The 27,422-nt window shown below is 40.7% G+C and overlaps 1 protein-coding gene and 2 long non-coding RNA genes across 6 annotated transcripts in view; 1 reads left to right on the top strand and 2 right to left on the bottom strand.

Annotated features, from left to right (window-relative positions):
• The window catches only part of LOC118659709, a 76,690-nt gene extending 62,191 nt beyond the window's left edge, over positions 1-14,499 (bottom strand). Inside the window, exon 1 of the long non-coding RNA XR_004968665.1 lies at positions 14,387-14,499. This is a non-coding gene — a long non-coding RNA (uncharacterized LOC118659709). The remainder of the gene's footprint in view (positions 1-14,386) is intronic.
• IFNGR1 (interferon gamma receptor 1) lies at positions 151-27,358 on the top strand. Of its 3 annotated transcripts, none has more exons than XM_036315986.1 (7): positions 151-366; positions 12,669-12,783; positions 14,418-14,581; positions 17,873-18,042; positions 21,251-21,440; positions 24,898-25,025; positions 26,454-27,358. In XM_036315986.1, the coding sequence occupies exons 1-7, from the start codon at positions 282-284 to the stop codon at positions 27,024-27,026; spliced, it is 1,425 nt and encodes a 474-aa protein (XP_036171879.1). In that variant the 5' UTR covers positions 151-281; the 3' UTR covers positions 27,027-27,358. The 3 variants fall into 3 exon arrangements, with proteins under 3 accessions (XP_036171879.1, XP_036171877.1, XP_036171878.1); XM_036315984.1 differs by lacking the exon at positions 151-366 and adding an exon at positions 10,303-11,976 and having other exon boundaries at positions 12,669-12,769; XM_036315985.1 differs by lacking the exon at positions 151-366 and adding an exon at positions 10,313-11,976.
• The window catches only part of LOC118659708, an 81,173-nt gene continuing 79,281 nt past the window's right edge, over positions 25,531-27,422 (bottom strand). The window contains exon 5 of one of the 2 annotated variants that reach the window (XR_004968663.1): positions 25,531-25,993. This is a non-coding gene — a long non-coding RNA (uncharacterized LOC118659708). The remainder of the gene's footprint in view (positions 25,994-27,422) is intronic. The other variant, XR_004968664.1, reaches the window with a different exon arrangement.

Below are 27,422 nucleotides of genomic sequence, written 5' to 3'. Positions count from 1 at the left end.
GCCCTGGATTCAGTCCTGGGCGGTCTCCAGCCTCTCAGCTCAGGTCCTGGGCCCACCCATGGCCACGCCCCGCTCCGTGGCCCCGCCCCTGGCCCCGGCCCTTGCCCCGCCCCTTCCCGCTCCTGGTCCCGCCCCCGCCTCTGGTTCTAATCTCGCACTGTCCACTCCCTGCCTCCTACAGCTCGGTCCGCGGTGGCGGAAGTGAGGGAAGGCCCGGGCCGCGGGGTCGGCGGGAGACGCCCGCAGCCGCTCGGGTCCGCACCCCGTCCGTCCGCAGCAGCATGGCTCGCCTCCTTCTCCTCGTCCTCCTCACGCAGGCCGCGAGCTGGGCTGAGAGGAGCGCGGCGGATCCGAAGCCGTCCTCGGGTACAGTCGGCCGTGGCCGGGTGTAGACGGGAGGGAAGGGAGGGAGAGAAGGGAGGAGGCCGCCCCGGCCGGGAAGCCCCGCGGAGGGACCGCGCCGCAGTCGCCCGGGGCGGTCGGTTCTCGGACGCTCTGGGGCGTCAGGCGCTGCGGGGGCGGCCGTTGGGGAAGGCGGCTCGGGTTTCTGCGGTTTGCACACTTCGGTTCCCTTTCTCTTACCACCTCCTCTGCTGCCACAGAACACGGCGCGCCTCTCGGTCCTTCAGTTCTTCCCATTCATGTTTAAATAAATGAATGTCCTGGACGGCACCTGGACACTGGCCACAGCTCCTGGCTTCGGGCGATCCTGGCGGGGTGGGCCCCGCATCTTCAGGGTGGGAGCGAAGTTGTTCTTGGGCCCGCGGAGAACTGAGCGGCGATTGGCCATCTTGCGTGCCCGCCTGGGAGGGGCAGTGCGGGACCTGCCACATTGGCCGGCGGTGGGCGCTCGCGCCCTGGGAGCGTCTGGCTTCCGCCCGCTGATGGACATTTCCCGGGAAACGTGCTGAGAAGGCGCGTTTCCTGAGCTCCGTGTAATGGCCACTCGGAACTCCGATGCGGTCATTTCCTAGTAGGTTTACCCCTCGTCTGCAAGGCGGGTAAACTTCAGTGACCGGAAACCCCGTTCGTCCGAGTGCCTCCTTCCTGCCCACGGCCAGCGCGGCCCGGCCCCGCCCGCCCGGCGAGCGCTTGTTCCCAAGCTCTGTGCTGTGGCTTACCCCATGGGCTCCTGGGAGGAATGCTGCGCTCCGGTCCAGCCCTCCTATGGCTTGTTCTTTAAAAGTCAAGCAAACAGATACAGGGTCGTATTCTCTGGGGCCGACATCGTACCAGGTGTTAGGAATGCAAAAAAAAAAAGGGGGAGTTTACTTCGTTTCTGTTTTCACGGATCATGATTATACAGCTAACAGTTATCAAGCTGTAGGCACTGTTGTTAAATTCTCATCACATTTTGATGTCACAGCAACCCTATAAAGTCGGCGCTGTAGGTATCTCCATTTATGGATGAGAAATTGAGGCACAGAGAGGCTGCTGAAACTCATGGGGAGTCTGGCAGGTGGGCTCCAGACTCCCAAGTTCTTTTTTTAAAAAATATATTTTATTAATTTTTTTACAGAGAGGAAGGGAGAGGGATAGTTAGAAACATCCATGATAGAGAAACATAGATCAGCTGCCTCCTGCACACCCCCTACTGGGAATGTGCCCACAACCAAGGTACATGCCCTTGAGTGGAATCGAACCTGGGACCCTTCAGTCCGCAGGCTGATGCTCTATCCACTGAGCCAAACTGGTCAGGGCCCAAGTTATTATTATTTTTTTTTAATTTATTTAATTTATTGGGCTGACAAAGGTTAATGAAATTATATAGGTTTCAGGTGTACAGTTCTACAAAACATCATCTGTTTATTATATTGTGTGTTCATCCCCCCAAGTTATGTCTCCTTCCATCACCATTTATCCCCCATTTATCCTCTTCTACCTTCCCCCTCCCCCGTTTCTCTCTGGTGATCATCATACTGTTGTCTGTGTGTGTGGTGTGTTTGTTGTTGTTGCTGCTTTTGCTAAATCCCTTCGCCATCTTCACCCAGCCCCCCAGCCCCCTTCCTCTCTGACAGCCTTGTTAGTTTATTTTGTTCATTAGATTCCACGTATACTCTGCAAACTGTCATTACTAGAGCAAGTTAGTCAGACACAAGGGAAGCTGTAGTACATTATGGTAAGAGCATGAACTTACTGCACAGGCTGCTGGAAAGCAACATGTGGTTACTTGGCTCTGACCAGAGAGTTAGGAAAGATGAGAAGACGACTCCAGAATTGGAACTGGAGATGCAGAGACAATTGTGTGTGCAGAGGAAGATGCGTGAAATAGCATGTTGAATTAGTGGACTATTACGCATTTTATTTTAAAATATGTGTGTGAGGTACAAGGAGAGATAGGATGAGTGGAGAAGTAGGAACTAATTAATAAAGTGCCTTGAGATGGTCGTGTGTAACAGCAAAGGCTAGAAATACAGCTTCGCCTGACGTGGGCAAAAAGAGGAATTGATCAGCTCCTCAAGAGTCTAAGCAAGAGTTAAAGAGAAAGGTGGGCCTCGGAGAGCTGGGCCAGAGAGTCAGACTGCCAAGGCTCTTCGTTTCTTTTTTTTTTTTTTTTTAATATATTTCATTGATTTTTTACAGAGAGGAAGGGAGAGAGATAGAGAGCTAGAAACATCGATGAGAGAGAAACATCGATCAGCTGCCTCCTGCACATCTCCCACTGGGGATGTGCCCACAACCCAGGTACATGCCCTTGACCGGAATCGAACCTGGGACCTTTCAGTCCGCAGGCCGACGCTCTATCCACTGAGCCAAACCGGTTTCGGCAAGGCTCTTCATTTCTTAATACTCTCTTAGCGTTGAGCACTTTCCCTAGTTGGCAGGAATCATGGATGTTGACAGCTTTTGGGTTTTGACAGTTTGCAGCTTCCTCCAACCTAACAAAATCCCAAGGGAAGGCTTTGACTCACCCAGTGTGGGTCAGGTGCCAGCTCACATGGTAAGTATATCATTTCAGGGGATGGCAGTAGGGGAGTTCCCAGAAGAGAAATAATGTTCCTGAAAGAAGTACAGATGCTGAACTAAGAAACATCCATATAAATTTGTAAAGAATTAAAGAGAAAAATAATCTCACTATATCTTGCTCAAGTCAGTGGGCAGCCACTGATTTTTTTAAAATATGTTTTTATTGATTTTAGAGAGAGAGGAAGGGAAAGGGAGAGAGAGAGATAGAAACATTGATGAGAGAGAAACATCAACACTGATCAGCTGCCTCCTGCATGCCTCATACCAGGGATCAAGCGCGAAACCCCGCATGTGCCCTGGTCAGGGTTCGAACCTGTGACCTTTAGGCGCATGGGTCGATGCTCAACCATTGAGTAACACCAGCCAGGCAGCCATTAGATTATTTTAAGAGGAGAAATGATTTTATGCTGGATTACATATGTCATTTAGAAAAATTATTCATTTTATAAACTAGTTTGGGGGTAGAATTAAAGGAGGGAGGCCAGTTAGGTTGCTGGTTAAGTCTGGGAGGAGTTGACAAAAAGTGGCAGTTGAAATGGAGAAGGGAGGACACAGTTGGACGAATATTTAGAAGGCAGAGTCAGCAGGACCTGTGACTGACTGGATGTGGAAGAGAAGAAGAGATGTGGCAGGTTCCTGGCTCAAGCAGAGGATTCAACCAAGTGCCAAGACTCTACCTTCTTGAGTACAGGGCCCTCCTGAACATGGATTCTCTTGTGACTGCAGAATTTGCACATCCTTGGGAGGCCTTGGGAGTAGAATTGCCTTGCCTGCCCGTCCCCTATAGAAAGATCTGCTGTGGCCTTCTGTATACCAGCATTTTGTAAACACAAGTATCGGTGATACCCCCTATTTTCAGTGCATTTTATTTTTTTATTTTTTATTTTTTAAATATATTTTATTGATTTTCCACAGAGAGGAAGGGAGAGAGATAGAGAGTTAGAAACATCGATGAGAGAGAAACATCGACCAGCTGCCTCCTGCACATGCCCTACTGGGGACGTGCCCGCAACCCAGGTACATGCCCCTGACCGGAATCGAACCTGGAACCCTTTAGTCCGCAGGCCGACGCTCTATCCACTGAGCCAAACCGGTTTTGGCTTCAGTGCATTTTAAATACAGTTAGTTGTCCAGTTTTTTCAAAGCATTCTCTAGATTTTGTTGTGTTCCCTATGCTTTTAAGATTAGTTTAAAATGCAATCTCTAAGAGTGTAGGAGGAAAACCCACAAAGACAACCTGCTCTGGCTCTTGGTTAGCTTGTCTGACTCTCCAGTGTCTGGCACTTAATACACACTCAGTGTGTTAGTTCTTATTAGTGGTGGCTTTGACTGTGTATTAGGAAGTTTATATTAGATGAGGGGACCTGGTAGGAACAGAGAAACAGGCAAGGGATTAGAAAAATCCAAGTGGTTGGGAATATATTACAGCTATGGGCTTTTGTTAATATTTCTCAAGTGAATTTATAGGCAAAAATAACCTGTGTGTGTCATCTAATAATTAGTAGTGTTTCACTTTTCAGACACTTTTACATATAAAAGTAATATATATTTTTAAGTGAATCAGTGCCTGCTAGTGGCTACCTCCTTCTGGTTTGATCTTCCACTCTGGATGTTATCTGAAGAACACACTGTACTTTAGCATAGATGTGGAGCTTTTTAATTGACCTCCACTTTTTCAACCATGCTTCTACTCAGTCTGACTTTAGGATAATGCTCTGGGTGTATTTAAATTTTTCATTATTTTCTTTGGATTCTGTTTTTATTTATTTCAGAGATTCCAGATATTTAAGATCATGCATTTTAATTATACTTATTGGACAAGTGTTAATAATAATTTTCTTTTTCATTTTATTCTGATTTATGTGGATGTTGCAAGTTCCACATTTCAGTCCTACCTAAAAGAATATGTATAGAATTGAAGAGAAAAATAACCCATTTAAAGAGCTACCTTATAAAATTTGGCTGCACACAGCAAAATTGCAGTTGCTGGATGAATTCGATCAATAATTAATGGTTCCATTTTAATGAATCAGAATGAGAGTTGAACCAGAATTAAGTGAATTTCTGACAGGAAGGAATCAGTTTACTCGTAATATTCTTATTAAGGGAGTGTCTTTATTTTAGATTATCCTAATGCATAGTAATCTGAATACATGGTGTCCCAAATACATGTGTGTCCATGTAACAGAAATGATTTACCTTAATACATTGTTCAGATTTTGCAGTAGCCATTACTTAACAGTGGCTAGTATAATTGTGATAGTATAATAAATTGGGCAAAATTACTTGAAGCAGGTGCTTGTGAAATCATCAGAAAATAACCATTTCCAATTCCTATTTATATATGGAGGTTATTTCCCCCTTGTTTTATTAAACTATATCACAAAAATGACACTTAAACATCTTTTCTTAAAATCAACAAAACTTCATATATTGTCAAGTCTTTAGATAATTTCTCTAAACCTTTGTTTTGTCATTGGTAAAAATATGTATAATATTATTACTTCCCTCATAGGATGGTTGTGCTTAACTGAGATAATGCATAAAAAAGTTGAGCATGTTCCTTGTCCTGTAGAAAATGTTTGATATATATTTATGATTGTCATTCAATAATGTGCATCATCATTATAACAAATATATATATATATATATATATATATATACACACACACATATATATATCAACTTGTTTTATTGATTTTTTTGAGAGAAAGAGGAGGTGAGAGGGATAGAGAGATAGAAACATCCATGAGAGAGAAACATCAACATTGATCAGCTGCCTCCTGCACGCCCCATACTGGGGATCGAACCCAAAAACTGGGCATGTACCCTGACCAGGAATTGAACTGGTGACCTATGGTTCATGGGTCGACACTCAACCATTGAGCCACACCAGCCTGGCAACAAATATATTTAAAAATAGTAAAATTTTTAGTTATATATGAGAAATTGTGTTGCCTTAAAAAAAATAAAACTCATGCAGAATTGAAGAAACTTAATATAGGCTCAGCAGCTAACTTGCTCTTCTACTTTTTTTCCTTCCATAGACTAAAATGGCCTTTTTTTTATTTTCCAGTTCCTAAATTATTTTTGAACTTAGAATGACTTAGTCCAGAGGGGAATTAATCTTGAGAAATGACTACAGTCAGTGACTAAGGAGTCTCTTATAGTTGGAATTCATTGGCATTAGATAAAATTGGGTAAATGGGCAAGAATAAAATCCTATGTTTCAGGTCAGAAAAGTGGATGGGCCTTCATGTGGTGGTGGTTTGAGAGAAAGATTTGGGAGATTTTAGTTAATTACAAGTTTAGTATATGCCACTATTCCATATGTTCATTTCTTTAAAAAAGAGAAGAAAGTATTTCATTCACATCTATTACATCACTTCTGGGCTCCATGTTTTAAGAGACAGAGTGAGTGATAAAACCAGAATAGTTCCCAAGACAGACAGGAATAAAAAAGAAGACTGCAGGGATACTAGGGGTCTTGACCCAGCTGAGGAACTATTACATAAAAGGTAAAATAGACTTTAAGTATTTTAGGTGTCCTCACTCGAACGCTTAGTTCTTAAACTTCTGCAGATACAAGAAAATAATATAGAGATGTAATGTACAACATGATGACTATAGCTAACACTGCTATATGGTATATTCTAAAATTGCTAAGTCCAGCCAGTGTGGCTCAGTGGTAGAGCATCAACCCATGAACCAGGAGATGGCAGTTGATTCTTGGTCAGGACATATGCCTGTGTTTCAGGCTCGATCCCAGTAGGGGGCGTGCAGGAGGCAGCCAATCACTGATTCTCTCTCATCATTGATGTTTCTCTCTCTCCTTATCCCTTCCTCTCTGAAATCAATAAAACAAACAAACAAACCTGTTTTTAAAAAATTGTCTAAGAGAGCAGATCCCAGAAGTTCTCATCACAAGGAAAAAGACATTTGGCTTCTCTTTTATTTTCCTTCTTGTATCTATTTGGGATGATGAATGTTAATTAAACTTATTGTAGTTATCATTTTGCAACATAAGTCAAGTTCTGTGGTATACTTTAAACTTGTGTGTCAGTTATATCCCAATAAAACACAAGAAAAAATAAAAAGAAAAAATGTTGGAAAAGCATTAAGAATAATAGCCATTTTATCAACATCATGAAAACATTCAGGAGGAAAATTGGGAAAAAAATATATTCTAAAAAAGTGCAAAAGTCTTGAGTTGATATTTTTCACTTTTTTCATCATATTTCTCATCATTTCTCAGTTTGCAGTGTAAGAAGAAATGATTGTGAAAATACCCATGGCGCTGCACCTTCAGTGTGGAGAGGGTGTTAGATCTTTTGTCTGAGAGTTGCTCATTTAGGAAAGGGTCTGGATGCTTTAACATGGAGCATTTGTTTTTGAGTGGTGGTGTCAGGTGACTTCAGATCCACAAAAACAACTTACTGACTCCTGTATTTTCACTTCTCTTTGCTGCTCAGTTGTCCTTCCCATAGAGAGGTAGGTAGGCAGATTGTGGAATGGTGTCTACAGAGTATGGAGCTCTGCTCCGCACAGATGTACACATCTTCTAGACCAGCGGTCGCCAACCTTTCGGACCTCATGGACCACGGGTTGGCTACCGCTGTTGTTAAAATTAGTGAAGAATCCCTGTGGCTGTTCCTCTTTGAGTAGAGGCAACAGGTGCTTTTCGCATTTATGGGATGCAGCACTGGTAGCAGCTAGCCTTACTTCTGTCTGTCACCATCCATACAGCGGAAATCAGATGTCTGTGGCTCCCTGCTTACCCCTCCACCCTACCTTTCCCAGAAATGAACAGTCCCCAGAACTGTTCTGGTCGCTGTATTGCTGTATTTTGGTCTTTGGTGACAACCCCATTGTCCATCTAGTGCAGGGGTGAGCAACCTTTTTGTGAGTGCGTGCCAAAACCAGCAAAATCTCTGACTCAAAATTCTTCTGCGTGCCAACCCTAATTTTTTGAGAACATGTTATGCCTACTTGATATCTCTTAAGGTGTACGTATGTGAAGAACCTTGAAGAAATAATAAAATTCATCTGAGCGACAAAAACACAGTATATGATGATGAAAAATACATTTATTTTTTAATGTATACATGTACATTGATAGTCCGACAGAAAACTTTATGACTCCGTTTGATATTATCAGTGGGACTTTTGCTGCTGCATCACTGATGACAGAGATTTTACATCAGGTTTATATTTCGTGACCTTCAGAGATATGCACGAGGTACTACTTTCATCCGTCAGGCTACTCCTATTACGAGACTTAACAAAATTCTTCACTGAGAACAAAGATTCACAAGCGTATGTAGATGAAAACATGGAGAGTACTGTTGCAAAGTTTTTTAAACAGAAAAAAATTTCTGGAATGGCATTCCAAGTCCCCAATAGTTTGTTTTCGACACTTCTCTCTGGTACTCCTGTCTCTAATCGCTTTTTTTCAATGTTTTCCAAGTCAACTCTAAGGTCAATAAATTTCTGCTTCCAAATTGAGCTACTCTGAAATTCAATCAACTGCATTTCAAAGTCAGCCATGTCTATCCATGAAAACATTTGTAAGCTTATTTCCTCCAGTTTCATGCTGTCTGGAAACCTCATGAATTTTGCTGTCTCTTCCAGTTCTCTGAATTTCTCAAATCTTGAGAAGAACTGCTCAATAGTTGACTCGATGATGTTTAAAAACAGCTTTTGAAGGCTTTGACAGTCTGTACTGTCATCTTTTGGGAGGTCTTTGATGTGCCTCTTGAGATTTGGGAAATATCTAAATCTCTCACCATCCATATCCCTCTTAAAGACTTCCAGTTTCTTTTCAAAAGCCTTTATGTAACCAAACATAACATCAAGTGTCTTGCAAGTTCCTTGTAATTTAACATTTAAGTCATTCAAGTGTTCACAAAAATTGTAAATGGAAGATTATAAGAGAGGGTTTCGCGTGCTAACAAAAGTTACTGGCATGCCATGTTTGGCACGCATGCCAGGGGTTGCCCACCCCGGATCTAGTGGCACTACTTAATGACTTGTTGATGTGATCTTCATCAGTATTTTCCATCCCCTCCCTTGCTCTTTTTTCCATATTCTGTCTCTGCTAGTTTATCACAAGGAAACACTTGGCTGTAACCAGAAAACTCCCCTCCCCCCCCCCCCCCCATTGTAATTGAGTGTTAGGAAAATCTGATTCTTCTCTCCTGTGTTTGGTTTGGTTAAATCTTCAGTTCTTGGAAGAACTCCTGTAAAATAATCTAGATTACTCTGGGTAGAGTGTACATATGCACTAAATAACTCGGAATCCATATCCAAAAATAACATCAGTTATGGAAACTGTCTATTTGGGCATTTTGAAGAGATGGGGAAATCTGTAAGATTATTTTATTTCATGTGATCTGGTAGGATCTTTCCTTAACCTCTATGCTATGCTATACTCTCTTGCTATATATATATACATGTCTTATTTACATAAGATAAATTTATTATGAATTGAAGTTTGTTGTAAGCCTTAATTATATCAATCAGGATATGTAACAATTTTAACTTTAGGCTACAAAATTCTGAGTTTGAATGAGAAAACTCATGCCTGCTGTGATTTTAGCAGATGACAAAGGCAGGTATCTAATAACCGCATGGTTTCTCTTCTTGTAGCATTAAAACCACAAGTGATATCCTTTTGTGTAAATATTTAACAGTTTCTCCTTTAATCTACTAGTAATTTCTGTCTGCTGTAATCCATCGAAACCTCTTCCTCCTGCCACCTGTTTTGATTACTTTGAAAGCTATGATTTTAAGACCTTGTCCTAGTCTAACCATGTTCAAATTTTACTTAAATTATGGGAAACAGTTTGATTCACATTAAAAACTAACATTAAAAAAATGTCTGTGGGGGGTTTTTGAATTAGTTTTTATTATTTTAAATGTTTTTATTGATCTTTAGAGAGAGAGAAAGGGATAGGGAGAGAGAGGTAGAAACATCAATATGAGAAAAACATTGATCAGCTGCCTCCTGCAGGCCCCATACTGGGGATGAGGCCCGCAACCCGGGTATGTACCCTGACTGGGAATTGATCTAGCAGCCTTGACAGTGTTCAAACAACTGAGCCACACCAGCTGGGCTTTTTGTGGTTTTATATGATTCAGTAACCTCTTAAATATAAATGGAGTTTATTTGCTATTCTAGTATATAGATTGACTTCTATATGCCTTTTTAAAAATTTTTTAAAAATATTCCATTGATTTTCTACAGAGAGGAAGGAAGAGGGATAGAGAGTCCGGAACATCGATGAGAGAGAAACATAGATCAGCTGCCTACCGCACTCCCCACCCCCAGGGATGTGCCCGCAACCAAGGCACATGCCCCCGACCGGAATCAAACCTGGGACCCTTCAGTCCTCAGGCCGACGCTCTATCCACTGAGCCAAACCAGTCAGGGCTGCCTTTTCTTTTCAAACCCAGAAATTTTAAATTGAGTATATACAGTTAAAAAATCATTCGTATTGGGAGTAGTATTTTAGCAGGGGCTTGAAAGGAAGGGAAAAACCTGCCATTATTGGAAACTGCAGGAAGGCAGATCCTTGATACGTAGTGGCAGAAAGCCTAAAGCTTGGCGACACTATGAAAGGTGCCTAGTGATCTGCATGACCTAACTAAGGAGGTTTCCAAGCAAAGTGTTGAAGGTGCCGTGTAGTTCCTTCTTGCTTCTAGTAAATGCAAAACTAGAGAGAGTAATCAAGAGGAAAAGACTGTTAAACAAAAAGAAACTAGGACCTGATGGTTTGAAAATTCTTCGCCTCTGGAGAGGCAAAAGATGCTAAAATTAAGAATGGCTTTTGAAGGAAGTTCAGATTCATTATGAGTTTTCTTAGGATCAGGTACCTCTCTTTCTTATCTGGTTGCAAAATTATGTTTATATGTTGATTGTTATTTGATGTTCACATTGAATTGAACCCAGGATTGTACCTTTTATTTCTGCCTCAATCCTGGATTGTAAGCTATTTCAGAAAGTCAAGGAACCCTATTAAGGAAGCCTCAGTCTATCCTGCTATATGCTGTAGAGTAGGTGTTTCCTTCAACAGAAAGTAAATGTCCTATGTGTGTGAAATTAACACCTCACTTGACAAATGAGGAAATCTGAAATAACTAGGTAGTAGTACAGCAGGAAAGAACCCAGATTTCTTTTGAAATATTTCTATTGATTTCAGAGAGAAGGGAGAGGGAAAGAGAGAGAGAAACATAAGTGATGAGAGAGAATCACTGATTGGCTGTCTTCTGGACACCCTCTTCTAGGGATCGAGCCCGCATCCCGGGCATGTACCCTGACCAGGAATCTAACCGATCAATCACTGAGCCTGCCAGCCGGGCAAACCCAGCATTCTTAATGTCCAACCCAAGGAATATTCTTTTTATTAGAGTAGTCTGCTTGATATAAACCTGAGTGATCATCATTATTATCTGAGGTGCTTTAAAAAGTATTCTTGTAGCTCTCAGAATTTTTGAAGAAGATGATAAGTTATGTTAGGAAGCCACTGAACCTTGGCCACTTTGCCATTCATTTATTTTTTAATTGTATGAGTAAATCATGTTTAATAGAATTTTCCATTTGGGATTATATTGCTAATTGTATTTAATACCTTCATGTTTATTCATAACGAAGAGAAAGAAGGGAGGGGAGACAGAAGGGTGACAAAGGGGAAAGAAGGGAGGAGGGTGTATGTGTGTGTGGTGTGTGTTTAATTTTCCAAGGGATGGTGGACGCCAACCTTTTATATTGACCAGGGGAGAAATGACTACTTTTAATAACTAGATTGCAGTTTTGGTTATGTCTGATGAGAAGATGTTAAAGTGACGTCATGTGGCTCACATCAACAAAAGTTTTATGAAATGATTTAAAACAGCAAAGGCCAGAAGAAATATTGGGTTTCTTTTGTAAAGAACTTTGCACACTACAGAGAGCAAACTGTTGATGAGATTGGAATGGTCAATGGCACCTGCTCTTGTGCTACAGGAAAGGTACTAAAGATGTGTCATACTGCTGGGTGTAGAGTTGAGAACCGGGGTGGTGGTATTTGAGAGTGAAATTCACCATCTCTGTTGTAGCCAGTTCTTCTCTAGACATTGAATACAATCTGTAGTATATATAGAAAATTCCACTATTAAATGAATTGAGGATTATTATTACAACAGGCAGTGCATTTATTTAAAAAACTCCTAAAACATAGGAATTTATTGCTTCTGTTATATTTGTGTTTCCCTTATATCACGATGTTGCTTCAGTAATTTAAAATGAATCAGAACTTTCCTATACATTTGACAATAAAATTATTTTTAGAAATCTCCTAATTTAAATAATTTTATTCTTATGGATTATGCTTTTTAAAAATATATTTTTATATTTGGTTAACATGGCTTCTTATTATAAGATTTAAAAAATATATATTTTATTGATTTTTTACGGAGAGGAAGGGAGAGGGATAGAGTTAGAAACATTGATGAGAGAGAAACATCTATCAGTTGCCTCCTGCACACCCCGTACTGGGGATGTGCCCGCAACCAAGGTACATGCCCTTGACCAGAATCGAATCCGGGACCCTTCAGTCCGCAGGCCGGCACTCTATCCACTGAGCCAAACTGGTTAGGGCAAGCTTTTATAATGTTAATTAACTTCTTCCTCTTGTCCATTTTACTTTATAAATCTCTTACAGTGCCTATACCAACCAATCTTACAATTAAGGCCTATAACTTCGATACTGTCCTATTTTGGAATTACCCAATCATGGCGCAGAAGCCTGTTTTTACCGTACAGGTAAAAGTCTATGGGTGAGTGTTACTCTTTTATCCTTTTTACTCTGTTTTGTCCATGTCCTTGCATATTTCATAACTGTGTTCTCTTCCATTATCCTTCCTTCTGTTGTGGCAAAACTTCCTGAACTGCTTGTAGATTCCAGAGAGCCAACGATGCAAATTAGTTCTTATCAGAAAACTTCCTACCTCTTAGTCCTTCTGTCAGAATTGAAGTAGACAAGTATCACTAACTTCCCAGATGTCTTTTTACCTTTTCAAAAATTTTTTATTTATTTATGTTGTTATTTTTCTTAAATATATTTTTATTAATTTCAGAGAGGAAGGGAGAGGGAAAGAGATAGAAACATCAAAGATGAGAGAGACTCATTGATCGCCTGCCTCCTGCACGCCCCCAGTGGGGGGTTGAACCCACAACCCGGCATGCGCCCTGACTAGGAATCAAACCATGATCTCCTGGTTCATAGGTTGACACCCAACCACTGAGCCACACCAGCTGGGCTTAATTTATTTTTTAAATCCTCACCTGAGGACATGCTTAGAGAGAGGAAGGGGCAGGGAAGAAACATCAATGTGAGAGAGAAACATTGATCAGATGCCTTTTGCATGTGCCCTGACTGGGGATCGAACTCAGGTTATGTGCCCTGATCTCAAATTGAACAGGCAACCTTTTGGTGTATAGGACAGTGATGGCGAACCTTTTGAACTCGGCGTGTCAGCATTTTGAAAAACCCTAACTTAACTCTGGTGCCGTGTCATGTATAGAAATTTTTTGATATTTGCAACTATAGTAAAACAAAAGATTTATATTTTTGATATTTATTTTGTATATTTAAATGCCATTTAACAAAGAAAAGTCAACCAAAAAAAATGACACGCGTGTCATAGGTTCGCCATCACTGGTATAGGACAAAACTCAGCCAACTGAGCCAGTCCAGCTAGGCTGACTTCCCATATTTTAAGGCACGATAAATAAATAAAGCTTTCAGTTCTCTATTAAAAATAATGTCATCTTACTTCCTATAGTGTACCTGTATTGTTCAGTAAAAGAAAAATTTCAAAAAACTTTTTTACAAGTGTTAGGAGTCTTTGTAATGGGTTGATTCTGTAAGTGAGTAATGATTATGTTAATGGAAACGAGTTGTTTAAAGAGCAGATTTTTTTTTAAATTGCATGTGGAATATGATTTGTACAGATCTTGTAATTTGAATTGAGCCTCTTTATTGTAAATTATAGTACTTTTGACCAAAGAGCAAGGGCTTCCTTCCTACTTTGTCTAGATTCTTCATCCTATTCTTTTTTCTTTTTTTTAAAGAATAGTTTATTGATTTTTTTAGAGAGAGAGGAAGGGAGAAGAGAGAAACATCGATGTGACAGCATAACATCAGTTGGCTGCCTCCTGTACACCTCCTATTGGGAATCAAGCCTGCAACCCTGGCATGTGCCCTGACGGGGAATTGAACCAGCAACCTGTTGGTGCACAGAATAATTCCCAACAAACTGAGCCACACCGGCCAGGGCTATCGTATTCTTATTTAGCTCTTTCTACCAGCTCCATGCTGTGAATGAAAAGCAAAGCAAAGCCAGAGATGGTTCAGGTTTATATACTAATAAAAGTTACCTTTGTGTTTCTTTATTCCTCTTCATTTTAGGGAGGATGAATGGCTTGATGCCTGCAATACCTCTCATCATCACTGTAACATCTTTTCCATGATTAAGCTTCCAGACGTTTCTCTCTGGGCCAGAGTTAAAGCGAGGCTTGGACAAGAAGAATCAGCCTATGCAGTGTCAGAAGAATTTATTTTGTGCCAACAGGGTGAGTAGAACGTATACATATCTAAATTTTAAATTTGAGAGTTTACACGTGTCTTCTATATATATATTTGCTTTTATTAGCAGTTGTTAAAAACTATTACAATGCCCAAGAAACATTTGGAGCAATTTAGGGAATTCGTGTCTTCCTCTTCTCCCAAGTCCCATAAAATAGGGCTGAAGTGCCCATCACTTTGCCCCTAATAAACTATTATATTTCTTCTTTAATATATTTTATTGATTTATTTTTTTTACAGAGAGGGAGGGAGAGGGATAGAGAGTTAGAAACATCGATGAGAAAGAAACATTGATCAGTTGCCTCCTGCACACCTACTACTGGGGATGTGCCCGCAACCAAGGCACATGCCCCCGGCCGGAATCGAACCCGGGACCCTTCAGTCCGCAGGCCGACACTCAATCCACTGAGCCAAACCAGTTAGGGCTACTAATCCACCTTTTTAAGTAGAATAGAAATATAATAGTTTAGCCCTAACCGGTTTGGCTCAGTGAATAGAGCGTCGGCCTGCGGACTGAAGGGTCCCAGGTTCGATTCCGGTCAAGGGCATGTACCTTGGTTTCGGGCACATCCCCAGTAGGGGGTGTGCAGGAGGCAGCTGATCGATGTTTCTCTCTCATCGATGTTTCTAACTCTCTATCCCTCTCCCTTCCTCTCCGTGAAAAATCAATAAAATATATTTTAATAAATAACTGTGGATTAGTGCTGTCCAACTAGACTCTGCACTGCCCTGCCCCTCCCTGTCTTGGTCATTCCTTTATAAGTTACATTCACTGAGAGCTTTGGCAGCTTCTTTATCTTACTTGCCTACCTTAAGTCCTCAAGGTTGTGGGAATTATAATACCAACTTCATACTTTAAAAAATACCAGAATTCTGTAATCTCTTTAACCCCAATGATTTTCAGCTCTTCATGCTTCCAGCATCCTGTTGCCATAGTTTACCTGATCTTTACTATCACATTAAGCTCCAGAATCTTCAATGCCAGTTCCTTTTCTGACTAATGTCCTCCCTTGTAGCTCTTATACCAGGGGTGGGCAAACTTTTTGACTCGAGGGCCACAATGGGTTCTTAAACTGGACTGGAGGGCCGGAACAAAAGCATGGATGGAGTGTTTGTGTGAACTAATATAAATTCAAAGTAAACATCATTACATAAAAGGGTACGGTCTTTTTTTTTTTTTTAGTTTTATTCATTTCAAACGGGCCGTAGTTTGCCCACGGCTGTCTTATACCCTCACTTCTGGTTAAAAGAAATCTTTAGTCACTTGACTGCTCCCTAGGCTTCCAGTCCTTCAGTGCCTTGCCTTCCAGCTTTACTTCCTTCCTGTTCAGCTTCATGCTTCATTACCTCAACCACCACCTCCTTCTGTTCCCACATTCTGGATTGTGCTTACTTGTTCTCCTCCACACCCATTCTCTACCTGTCCTTGAAATAGTTTTATTCCCCAGAGATTATGATGCCTTTGTCATCAACAACTATACCCTCTGTATGTCAGATTTTTCCCAGAAAGACTTATCAAAGGCATACTTTATGCCAGAAAGTATGGTAGGCCCCGAGGATACATGGGTGAGTAAAAACAGACCTGCCTGGCACATAGTAGGTATATAATAAATATGTGAAAAATAGTTAAATGGTTCACCAACAAAGTCCCCAACATCAAAGATACATCATAAATATTTCTGGAATGAATGAATATCTAGTTCTGATTTTCACAGTAAAAACTGAATATATTCAGCAGACTTTTATAGAGCTTTCATGCCAGATATCCATAGTGTGGAAATATAAAGAGTTACTGCAAAGGTTTAAAGATAACTAAAACATCTTTTCTAAATCATGTTTTTAGAAAACCATTTTTAAAAATATGTTTTTATTGATTTCAGAGAGAGGAAGGGACAGGGAGAGAGAGAGATAGAAACATCAATGATGAGAGAGAATCATTGATTGGCTGCCTCCTGCACACCTCCCTACTGGGGATTGAGCCTGAAACCTAAGCATGTGCCCTGACCAGGAATTGAACAGTGACCTCCAGGTTCATGGGTCAACACTCAACCACTGAGCCGTACTGGCCAGGTGAAAACAGTTGTGTGTTTTTTGTTTTTTGTTTTTTGTCTACAGAACCAAAGGTAAAGAAAAAATAACTTCTATTATATCAAAGTTTTTTTACCGGGATTCATGACCACCTATTTTTCTTTAGGACTTGAAATGAATTTAAACTGGTAACACATTGTATGCAGGAAACGTGTTTACACGTTTTACGTATTTATACGTTCTACCAGTGTAGTAGAGCGCGGGACACGTATTAATACGTTTTTTATAGACTAGCGGTAGAATGCGGGTAACGTATAAATACGTAAACTAAAGTTATCGTAATTTTACTGAACGTTGCCATTTGCGCAAAAAATTAACAAAAATGGCCCACGCCACCTGTTAGTGTGCGATAAAAACTACCCGCAAACAATGTGTTAAAGAGGAGTTTAGATTAGATAAGAATACTTCTTGACTGAGAAGATATATTATAAACATTTCTTTATTAAGTACACTTCAAATCTTCTAGATCTTTTTGGAATGGTTTAAATGTGGCTCTGCTTTAGAACAGCAAAAAGAGTAGGTTGTTTGATTTTGGTAATTTTATACAATCCTATGTAATAATAGGGTAATATTCAAAAAGACCAAACGGCAGAATAACCAAACAACCAATCAAAGCATAATATGCTAATGATATGCTAAGGCTGCTCAACCACTCGCTATGACTTGCATTGACCACCAGGGGGCGGATGCTCCAACTGGTAGGTTAGCTTGCTGTTGGGGTCCAGCTGATTGGGACTGAGTGAGATGGGCCAGACATGCCCTGGAGTCCTCCCATGGTCCCTACCAGGCTCGATTGTGCACTGGTGGGGTCCTTCAGCCTGCCCTGTGACCTCACAATCCAGAACCCCTTGGGGGATGTAAGCTGGTTTTAGCCCTATCCCACAGGCCACCCACCCCTTGGGAGGGTGCCAGATGCAGGACTCATGACTGGGGAGCGCTGCTGTGGCAGCACGAGCCTCTTCTGATCTGGACTGATTAGGCACAAGCCCGCAGCAGACACAATGGGGCTGGGATGATTGGGAGCAGCAGGTAGGAGGTGCAGGTGGCATTTGACTGTGGGTTTCAGCCTGATCCCTGCAGGCCACCCAGAAGGACCCCACCTTGCACGAATTCATGCACCAGGCCTCTAGTGTACTATAAAGTTCCAGGGCCAACTAATTCTACTTCTTTTTTGCCTTCCTCCCACCCAGGGAAAGTTGGACCACCAAATCTGCATATCAGTCACAAGGAAGACCAAATCATTATTAATATATTTCATCCTTTAATTATGGTAAATGGAACAGTGCTAGGAACCATTTATGGAGACGAAACTTGTTACACATTCATGTACAAGGTGCATGAGAGAATAAATGGAAGTCTGGTATGTGTTTCTATTTCATCTTTTTCAAAATGGAAAATTTTGTCACCAAGTTTTTTCCTGAGTCATGTAAGAAAGTAGAACACTTGCCCTAGCCAGTTTGGCTCAGAGGTTAGAGCAGTGATGGCGAACCTATGACACGCATGTCAGAGGTGACATGCTAACTCATTTTTTTGGTTGATTTTTCTTTGTTAAATGGCATTTAAATATATAAATTAAATATCAAAAATGTAAGTCTTTGTTTTACTATGGTTGCAAATATCAAAAGATTTCTATATGTGACACGGCACCAGAGTTAAGTTAGGGTTTTTCAAAATGCTGACACGCCAAGTTCAAAAGGTTCGCCATCACTGGGTTAGAGCATCAGCCCATGGACTAAATGGTCTCGGGCTTAATTCTAGTCAAGGGCATGTATCTGGGTTGCAGCCTCGGTCCCTGGCCCCAGTCACGGTGGGTGTGGGAGGCAGCTAATCGATGTGTCCCTCTCACATCAATGTTTCTCTCTCTGTGTCTCTCCCCCTCCCTTCCACTCTTTCTCTAAAAATCAATAGGAAAAAATATCCTGAGATGAGGATTAACAACAACAAAAAATGCTTATGAATATTCAGCCAAGACTTACCAATCCTAGGTTTGGGTAAAAAAAATGAAATACATATATAAATGTTATTGAGTGGAATTGGTAGCATAGTTAATCACTAGCACTGGCCAGGTGAACACATCTAAGTTTTTTCTTTGTCTTATATAACAGAATAGCCCTAATCTAGGATATTAACCTGTATATTTTCATTCCTTCACTGGTAAGATGTGAATAAATATATGCTTTTCTTCCTCATTGGGAGTAATGTAAAATTACACAAAGCTGTAATTGGAGTCATTGTTTATGATAGAAAAAGCTAACAGTAATACTGTGGGCATATAATTACATTCTAGCACTGGTATGCAGATCACGAATTATTCTATTCCATCCATTTGCCACAGTGCTACCATTCCTTTATTTAACAACTAGAGGTCTGCTGCACGAAATTTGTGCCCGGGTACGGTCCCTAGGCCTGGCCTGCGATCAGGGTCATCTTCCCCGGCTGCCCGCAGCCGGCCCTGCCCCCCGCCGCCACCCACCCCCTGTTCCCGTTTTGCCATCGGGTATTCAGTGCCTGATGGTTGGAAGAAGGGACTTGACGGCCCCACCTCTGTCACGGGTTGCCCTCTGTGTGTGGGGCGACTGGCGGGGGGAGGGGAGGTGGCCTTGGCATGGCGCCGCCCACATCCCCCGCCACCCACCCCCAATTCCCCGTTCTCTATCAGGCAATTGGAGCTCCGCCAGCCGAGGAAGAAACTGAGAGGTAGTCAGTGCACCTCAAAGTGACTGGTCCAGAGCTCATTCTGGTCGTCCGCCTTTAGGGTCAATTTGTATATTACCATTTTATTGTATAGGATAGAGGCCTGATACACGGGTAGGGGTCGGCTTGCCTGCTCTGATGGGGGCCCAGTATACGGGTGGGGGGTCCTCAGTGACCCGTGAGGCCCAGCGGATGCGAAGCACGGGGCTCAGTGAGCTGTGAGCACCGGCGGCTGCACAGCCCAGGGCTCAGGCCTCGCAGCCAAGGTAGCCAGCAGTGGCAGCAGCTGCAGGGTGATGGGGGAGTACCTTCCCCTGATCAGCCGGCTGCCTCCCGCAGAGGGAGGACAGATTGAGCCTAGGCCCGCTCCCCAGGAGTCAGTAGGGCATCCTCTGAGAGCTCCTGGACTGTGAGAGGGGGCAAGCCAGGCTGAGGGACTCTCTCCCACGAATTTTTGTGCCCTGAGCCTCTAGTATATAGATATTTGTCAAGCATGTGTGCTCTGTGCCTTCTAGGCACCAGGAGGAAGCAATGAACAGTACAAACAAAACTCAACTGATAAGTACTATGGAGAAAGAGCAGGGAAGAGGGTTGGGCAGTGGGGTACGGGTGGTCAGAGCAGACCTCACCTGCTGGACGAGATGTTACTACAGCCAGGGCTGGAGGAGAGGAGGAGTGAGCTCCATGGATCATGATAGGGGAGTGTTTCAGGCAGAGTGTGGCCAAAGGACACCAGGCACATGAAGGGAGCGGCAAGGCCGCAGAGTATGGAAACAGATGAGGTTAGAGAGGTCCCTGGGGCCACATCTCTTAGGGCAGTAGAGGAATTTGATTTTTTTTTCTAAGTGAGATATTGCACATCTGGAAAAATTTAAACAGAAGAGTGACATGTGATTTAGATTTTAAAACATCATTTCGGTTGCTAGCAGAGTTGTTTCTAGAACCATATTACTTCACTGCTTAAAACTCTTTAACAAATCCCCATCAGCTACAAAATAATATCTAAATTCTCTTTCCTGCATGGCCTACAAGGCCTTCGAGAATTGGCCTCTTATATCCTTTCCAGCACCCAGTCTCCCCATTCCTTCCAACCTTATTTTCATTCATGCTTTGGTGAACTGCTTGCTGTTCTTAATTCCTGTAAGTAATATGCTCTTTCATAGAATGTTCTTCATCTTTCTCCTTTGGCAAATTTCTACTTATTCTTCAGTATTCAACTGGCATATCATCTTGCCTTTGAATTATTTTCTGATACAGTAGACTATTTCTTTTTTTATGGTCTAGTTATTCCTAGTTCCTTATACATGTCCTCTTGCAATACTCATTACATTTCTTACATTTAATTCTTACCTCTCTTCTACTCCCTACAGTAATTTCTTTGAGGTCAGCACCACTCTCCTGCCCTTGAGTTTTCAGGCCTTAGCGCAGTGATCCACGCACTTCGACTGGTGGAGTGAATTATAAATTTCCAGAGATTGCTTCAGTCCCTTCTACATATTACTACCAAGAGATTCTACAGCCTTTGCATAATATCTCTCTTATTCTCCTAGAAAATGCTTTTATCTCTCACCAGCTAAGTTTCTAGCATTACAGAAATAGGACTAATAAAACATTCCTGCTATTTGTGGTTTTAAATTCCTAATCCCTATAAAGAAAATTTTGATGGCTACATCATGCTCTGTTGAAGTAACAAACTGACTTAGTACTTGATATGAACAGTCTTTTCAGACATGTACAACATTCATCACATATATGCTTTCTCCAGGTGTATGGCCAATGTAAATATGATGATTGTTTTTGTTGTTTTTTGGGGGTTTTTTTTGGCAGATTAAAAGGAGCCATGAATTTTCATTGTGTTTTGTTTTCTCATATAGATGATAGATAGAATTTTTGGAGAGAATGAAGATGATTGTGATGAGACTCAGTGCAACTTTAGTATTCCAGTGTCCTCACTGAATTCTGAGTACTGTATTTCAGCAGAAGGAATCTCAAATTTAAGATCCTTTAAAACTGAAATGTCCAAAGAACTTTGTATTACCATTTCTGACAGTAAGAGCATAAAAGGTAAGTTCTTACCATTTTTTCCCTAAATATAAAGAGTGATAACATAGGGTAATGTGAAAAAAGGACATTTGCAATTTCAGTAATCACTGCTCTTTTAAAAATAGTTCCATTCCTCAGGGAAGTTCAAAATTGCAAATAAGGCCACATCTCAGGCCTTACTAGATACGAAACAATCAGGTTGGGACGCCATATGAAAACCTTTTCATGCAGGAAGAAAAATATAAAAACACATAAAACTGTTGATAAATGTCTGCATTTCAGGATCATGCATAATAATATAAATCAGTTTATTCAATACAGCAAGATGATATATTTTCAAGATATGTATTCATGTATGTTCTTTATGAGGACAGTAAGTTTAAAAACTGAATAGCAGGAATGTTAATTGATTAAAATTTTCTGACATGTGAACTGCACAAGCACTGGGAATTAATATTAAAAAATAAATGTAGATTGCCTTAATGGATTATTAACATTTTAAAATAATTATTTTTATTTTATCATCTTTTCCGGACCAATGAGGAAAATAAAAAGAGAAAAGAATGCAAATAACCTAGATTTACTTAAAAAAACAAACACAAAAAAGATGCCTAAATTATAAACTGTGCTGATATGGTGGCCACACTGTGCCACCACTGTGGCTCATAGCAGCTTCCCTGCTTGCCTGTCCAGTGCTTCTGAGCCCAGTGCTGGTTCCATTATGTAGTTCATTTTACCTTTTACTATTGTAATAATTTGTTTTCACATCCTGTAATGTAGGGCTCTGCTATAGGATTAAGCCTTGGACTGACCTGTTGGCAAAGCCACAAACAAGTCCCAGCTTAGAGGGCACAGGCCTCTTGGCATAATTAGGCTTGACCTTATGATGCTCCCTAGATCTTTATCTGGGTAGCTAATGGGCTGAGGGAGATGTAGCAAGTGCTGCCAAAACAAGTGAAACTCACAAGAACATTATAACTGTGGTGACCACTACCTTGTTTACCTCTGGCTATAAAATAAAGGCTCAGCTTGCCTCTGGATCTCTCTCTATGGCCTCAGCCAGGCACAGAAAGATCCATCTAGACCCAGCTTATTCTTTTTGTCTGTCTTTTCTTCATCCATTCGCCGCCCTCACTCAGGCTTGTGAACCCTTAGCTGAGCTGGTTCAGCACATGTGGTGTCCAACACGGGGCCTGAGTTCAGAGGAACTACAGTTGTCAAGTGAAAGGATGCTCCAGTGAAGCACGTGCAGAAAACATGAAGGAAGAAGGAGCAGCGCAGCCAATTTTGGTGCCAGAGCATTACGTGCGTCACCACAATGGACCCAGAGAAGCTCCTTGTCCCTTCGCTCAAAAGACTGAGAGTTGCCCCGATGACAGCAATATGGAAAAGGAAGATGACAAAGGCTACGCAAGGGACTGAAGTGCCAACATGGGTCAGCTGAAGAAGTTAACAACTGAGGCCCAGCAGATGGTAGAAAAACAAGATGTGGAAGCTACTCCCTCAATCATGTTTCTGGCTATGCTAGCCTTGGTTAGCTGCCAGTCTTCTGCAAAGTCTTGAGCAGCCAAGTCCAAGGACTCTGAGTAAATCAGCAAAAGAAACTTTCATTTAGTAGAAAAATGCTACTGTAGTTTGATTTCTCACTTATTGCTGTTTTGCATTGGTATTGTTTTGTTATTCTTACGAGTTTTAAAAATGTTAACACATTGGCATTGTTTTATTAATAGCCAGAGCTTTATGTTTAAGTTTTTAAATGTTAACATGTAGTTTGGGTTTTGCATTGGCATTGTTTTTTTATTGTTTTAATAGCCAGAGTTTTGTTCTTGATGCTTAAGTTTTACTTTCATTATAGTAGCTTAAAAATTTAAAAAAAGGGCGAGACATAAGGACATGGCTATAGAGTTAAGCCTCGGACTGACCTGTTGGCAAAGCCACAAACAAGTACTAGCTTAGAGGACACAGTCCTCTTAGCATAATTAGGCTTGACCTTATGACGCTCCCTAGATCTTATCTGGGTAGCTAATGGGCTGAGGAGATATAGCAAGTGCTGCCAAAACAAGTGAAACTTACAATTACATTGTAACTATGGTGACCACTACCTTGTTTACTTCTGGCTATAAAATAAAGGCTCAGCTTGCCTCTGGCTCTCTCTCTCTGTGGCCTCAGCCAGGCACAGGAAGATCCACCTAGACCCAGCTTATTCTCTTTGTATGTCTTTTCTTCATCCATTCACCGCCCTCACTCAGGCTTGTGAACCCTTGGCTGAGCTGGCTCGACACAGTGTAACAGGTATGACACAAGCATTCATTTTGTAGTAACTTCCAGAATTACTATTCCAAAGAAGTAACTTTGGAATAGAAATTAAAGGTAATGAAATGCCCTTGAAAGAAGCCAAATTCCACCACGATATGTAAAGTACTGTTAATTAGGAACAGAGGACTGTGGGGAAAAGTACTGAAGATTGTATTGTGAAAATAAAAAGCAGCATAAGAGAAAAATCACACCAGTGATGATAGATGTATATGTTCTGAAACAAAAGTCAAGGAGACTTTATTCCTTTGCAGCTTTGTGTGTTTGTGTGTGCGCATATGCACGTGCACGTGTCTATGTATCTTTATAAGTATTTGCAATCTTGAAATAAATATAAAATGTAACAAAATTCTATGGAGTGGAACTGTATTATTTAAATATTTTTAAAATTCTTCTTTTGCCTCTTTAATTGAGAGAAAAGCATAGCTCTGTATACCTCTTATATTTGGTGCTGTAAGGAAATGGTTAGGGAAAAGCTATTTTAGCCACATTATGTCATAACAGGATAGTCACAGAAAGTTAAGAATTGTAGAGCTGGGAAGAGTATGTTGCTATCTAGGACAAGGACATAATTTTTTACTCATCTCTCCTGACTTTGGTGGCAGTGTTTCTTAACACCCTGATCGTATTACCTGATATAATCTATATAAATAATAGTTCAGCCCTAGCCAGTGTGGGTCAGTTATTTGGGTATTGTCCCATGCCCCTAGAGCAGTGGTTCTCAACCTTCCTAATGCCGTGACCCTTTAATACAGTTCTTCATGTTGTGGTGACCCCAATTTCATTGTTACAAATTGAGCATAATTAAAGCATAATGATTAATCACAAAAACAATATGTAATTATATATGTATTTTCTGATGGTCTTAGGTGACCTCTGTGAAAGGGTCATTCGACCCCCAGGTTGAGAACTGCTGCCCTAGAGGTTGCTGGTTTGATTCCTGGTCAGGGCCCATGCCCAGGGTTATGCACTCAATCCCCATAGGGGGCTTGCAAAAGGCAGTCGATCTTTGCTTCTTTTTCACATAGATGTTTCTCTCACTCTTCCTCTCTCTCTCAAATCAATAAAAACATATTTTAAAAAAGAATAGTTCAGAGACTTTATAACTATTTGATTATACCAGTGTTCCATCCTAATTCTAATTTGTGATTTTTCTTTCTTTCAGATTCTGTTTGGATTCCAGTTGTTGCTGCTCTCCTACTCTTTCTAGTACTTATCCTGGTAGTTGTATGTTGGAACTTTAAGAAGATAAATCCATTTAAGAGAGAAAGCATCATGTTACCCAAGTCCTTGGTAATCTATTTAAACATACTTCTTTAATTATATACACTAAAGTGCTGATTTGAACCTTTTTAATACTTGAAACTTTTTAAAAAGTAGAATGATGTTCAGCAGCATGTCACCTACCATAAATCACTCAGATCTACCACACATCCAAAACGACATATTTTTCACTACACACCAGGTGCCTTTTTTATACATGTGGCAAAAGTACAGTTAGACAAATCTGTTAAGGAGCTTAAAGTCTAATGGGAGAAAAAGATAAGTATTCAGTGGGTGTACTGTGTGACAGGTTTAAAAGTAGAGGTTTATATACGTGCCAAAGAGGACTTTGTTTAGAGGCAGTGAAGCCTGAGCAGTCCTGAGGGACAGATTTGAGTTTTTCCAAGTACTAAGGGACCATATGTGCTAAGGTCCAGCATCAAGAGAAACCATGGCTTTTGAAAATAGGAAAATACAGAAACACTTCACTGTGGTTGGAGTGCAGAAGGAAAGATGGCCAAAAGTGAGACTAAACTAGAAGTTTGACATTTTAATGTCTAACATTTAAAATTCTTTGTATGATGATAAAAACATTTAAAGGGTAATAATTACAGCTTTTTGAATCACATATGATAGGAATAACATCTGTGATATGCAAAGGGCCCATTTAAATTTGTTATGAATACATTACATTTAAGTAAAGTGGATAAGAACAATGAACAAAAAAAGAACAACAAAAAAAAAAGAACAATGAACAAATAGTAGACAATTCACATATTATAGCACTCCTCCTTACTATTAATTAAGCACAAAGCAATCTCACAGTATGCCATTTTATACCCACCAGAGACGAAAAAATAAACTTGAATATCCGGGAGTAGCTGTAGTAAAACTGGTCATATAGCCCTGGTGGGAAGATAAGCGTACAATGAGTACTAAGTGTCGTAGTTCCATAAACATGCCCCTCCCTTGAACTTGGTCATTCCATTTTTTTATTTCTAAAGTAAAAAGACAGGTAAGAATATTTATTTCAACATATTCCATCAACAGTAAAAATTGTTAACACTGCTAACATCTATTAGAGAAATTATTTAATCATTGGCATATAAAGAACTTATATGAGCCAATGAAAATTATAATTATGAAGGAAAATGGTAAAAACATTTTATAAAGTAGCTGGACTCCCATTACAAATTTAACATTCATATGTATGAAAAGTAATGCACAAAATACAGCATATATTGGTGAGATACTAACTTTTAAAAATTGTTTCTAATCTTAACATAGTATATTTTCATTAAAAATAAAGACAGTGCTACCACTAGCTTTTATTTTACTGTTCAAAATATGCTGTTTAGTGGTATATTTAATTGTCCATTAGCCTTAGACCATTTTTTTGAGGTACCTCTTTAAGTTTAATAATATGTTATTTTTATTCATTGAATTTTCTTCCCTTAGGTATCTGTGGTAAAAAATGCCTCTTCAGAGGCAAAAGCTGAATCAAAATATATATCACCCATCATCTATGAACCAATTGTCCCTGAAAATGAGAAAGTGATCTGGGAAGAGCAGTTGTCTTCAGCAGTAATTTCCAGTATGCAGACTGAGGACCATCCAGGAAAAGTAGAACACGGAGATCTTTCTAGTGGAACACAAGTAGGGACCACAGAAGAAAATACTCCTGACATGGCCCCTGGTAGCCCTTTGACCCTCGTAAGGAGAGGGGATTCTGTCCATTCAGGCAGTAACCAGTCTGAACCCTGCATCGTTGCTTTAAACTGTTATCACTCCAGAAATGGTTCTGATAGTGGCCTTGTGGAATCGGGCATCATCTTATCTGACTCAGAATCTCCTCCAAGTAACAAAAGTGGAATGAAGACAGAAGAACCAGAGCCCATAACGCTGAGAAACACTACTACCTCCTTTGGTTACGATAAGCCCCATGTGCTAGTGGATCTGCCTGTGGATGAAGGTGTTAAAGAGTCCCTGATTGGTTATAGAGTCACAGCAGATTCTAAAGAGTTTTCATAATGTGCCAACTTGAAGGATCTGCTTATCCTGAACAGTTTTTCTGCTTTGATTTCATGAAAAGATCATGATTTCAGAAATGGTGTCTTTTTTATATTAACCAAATGGAATACCTTGGTTTAGGTAACAGTGTAAAGAGTCTGGCACTGTCACATTTGGTCTGAAAACTGCAAAGACTGAAAAAACAAACTGTGTCTCCCTTCTTAGGGGACACAGTTGTTGCATGTGAACTTTTCCATTTACATAGGCTCTGAGAAACAGTCAATACTCTCTATTAACCCTGCTTCCTGTGACAGTAAGTGATTTCCCAGGGTCCTTTTTTTTTTTTTTAAGTTTCTGTAAAAAATATTTTTAAATGTTGACTTTCCGAAGAAATCCTGGAAGCTTTACAAAATTGCA

The sequence above is a fragment of the Myotis myotis genome, unplaced genomic scaffold (genome assembly GCF_014108235.1).
Source record: "Myotis myotis isolate mMyoMyo1 unplaced genomic scaffold, mMyoMyo1.p scaffold_m19_p_7, whole genome shotgun sequence".
In the NCBI taxonomy this organism is placed as follows: Eukaryota; Metazoa; Chordata; class Mammalia; order Chiroptera; family Vespertilionidae; genus Myotis; species Myotis myotis.
This window is presented reverse-complemented; position numbering and strand designations above follow the sequence as displayed.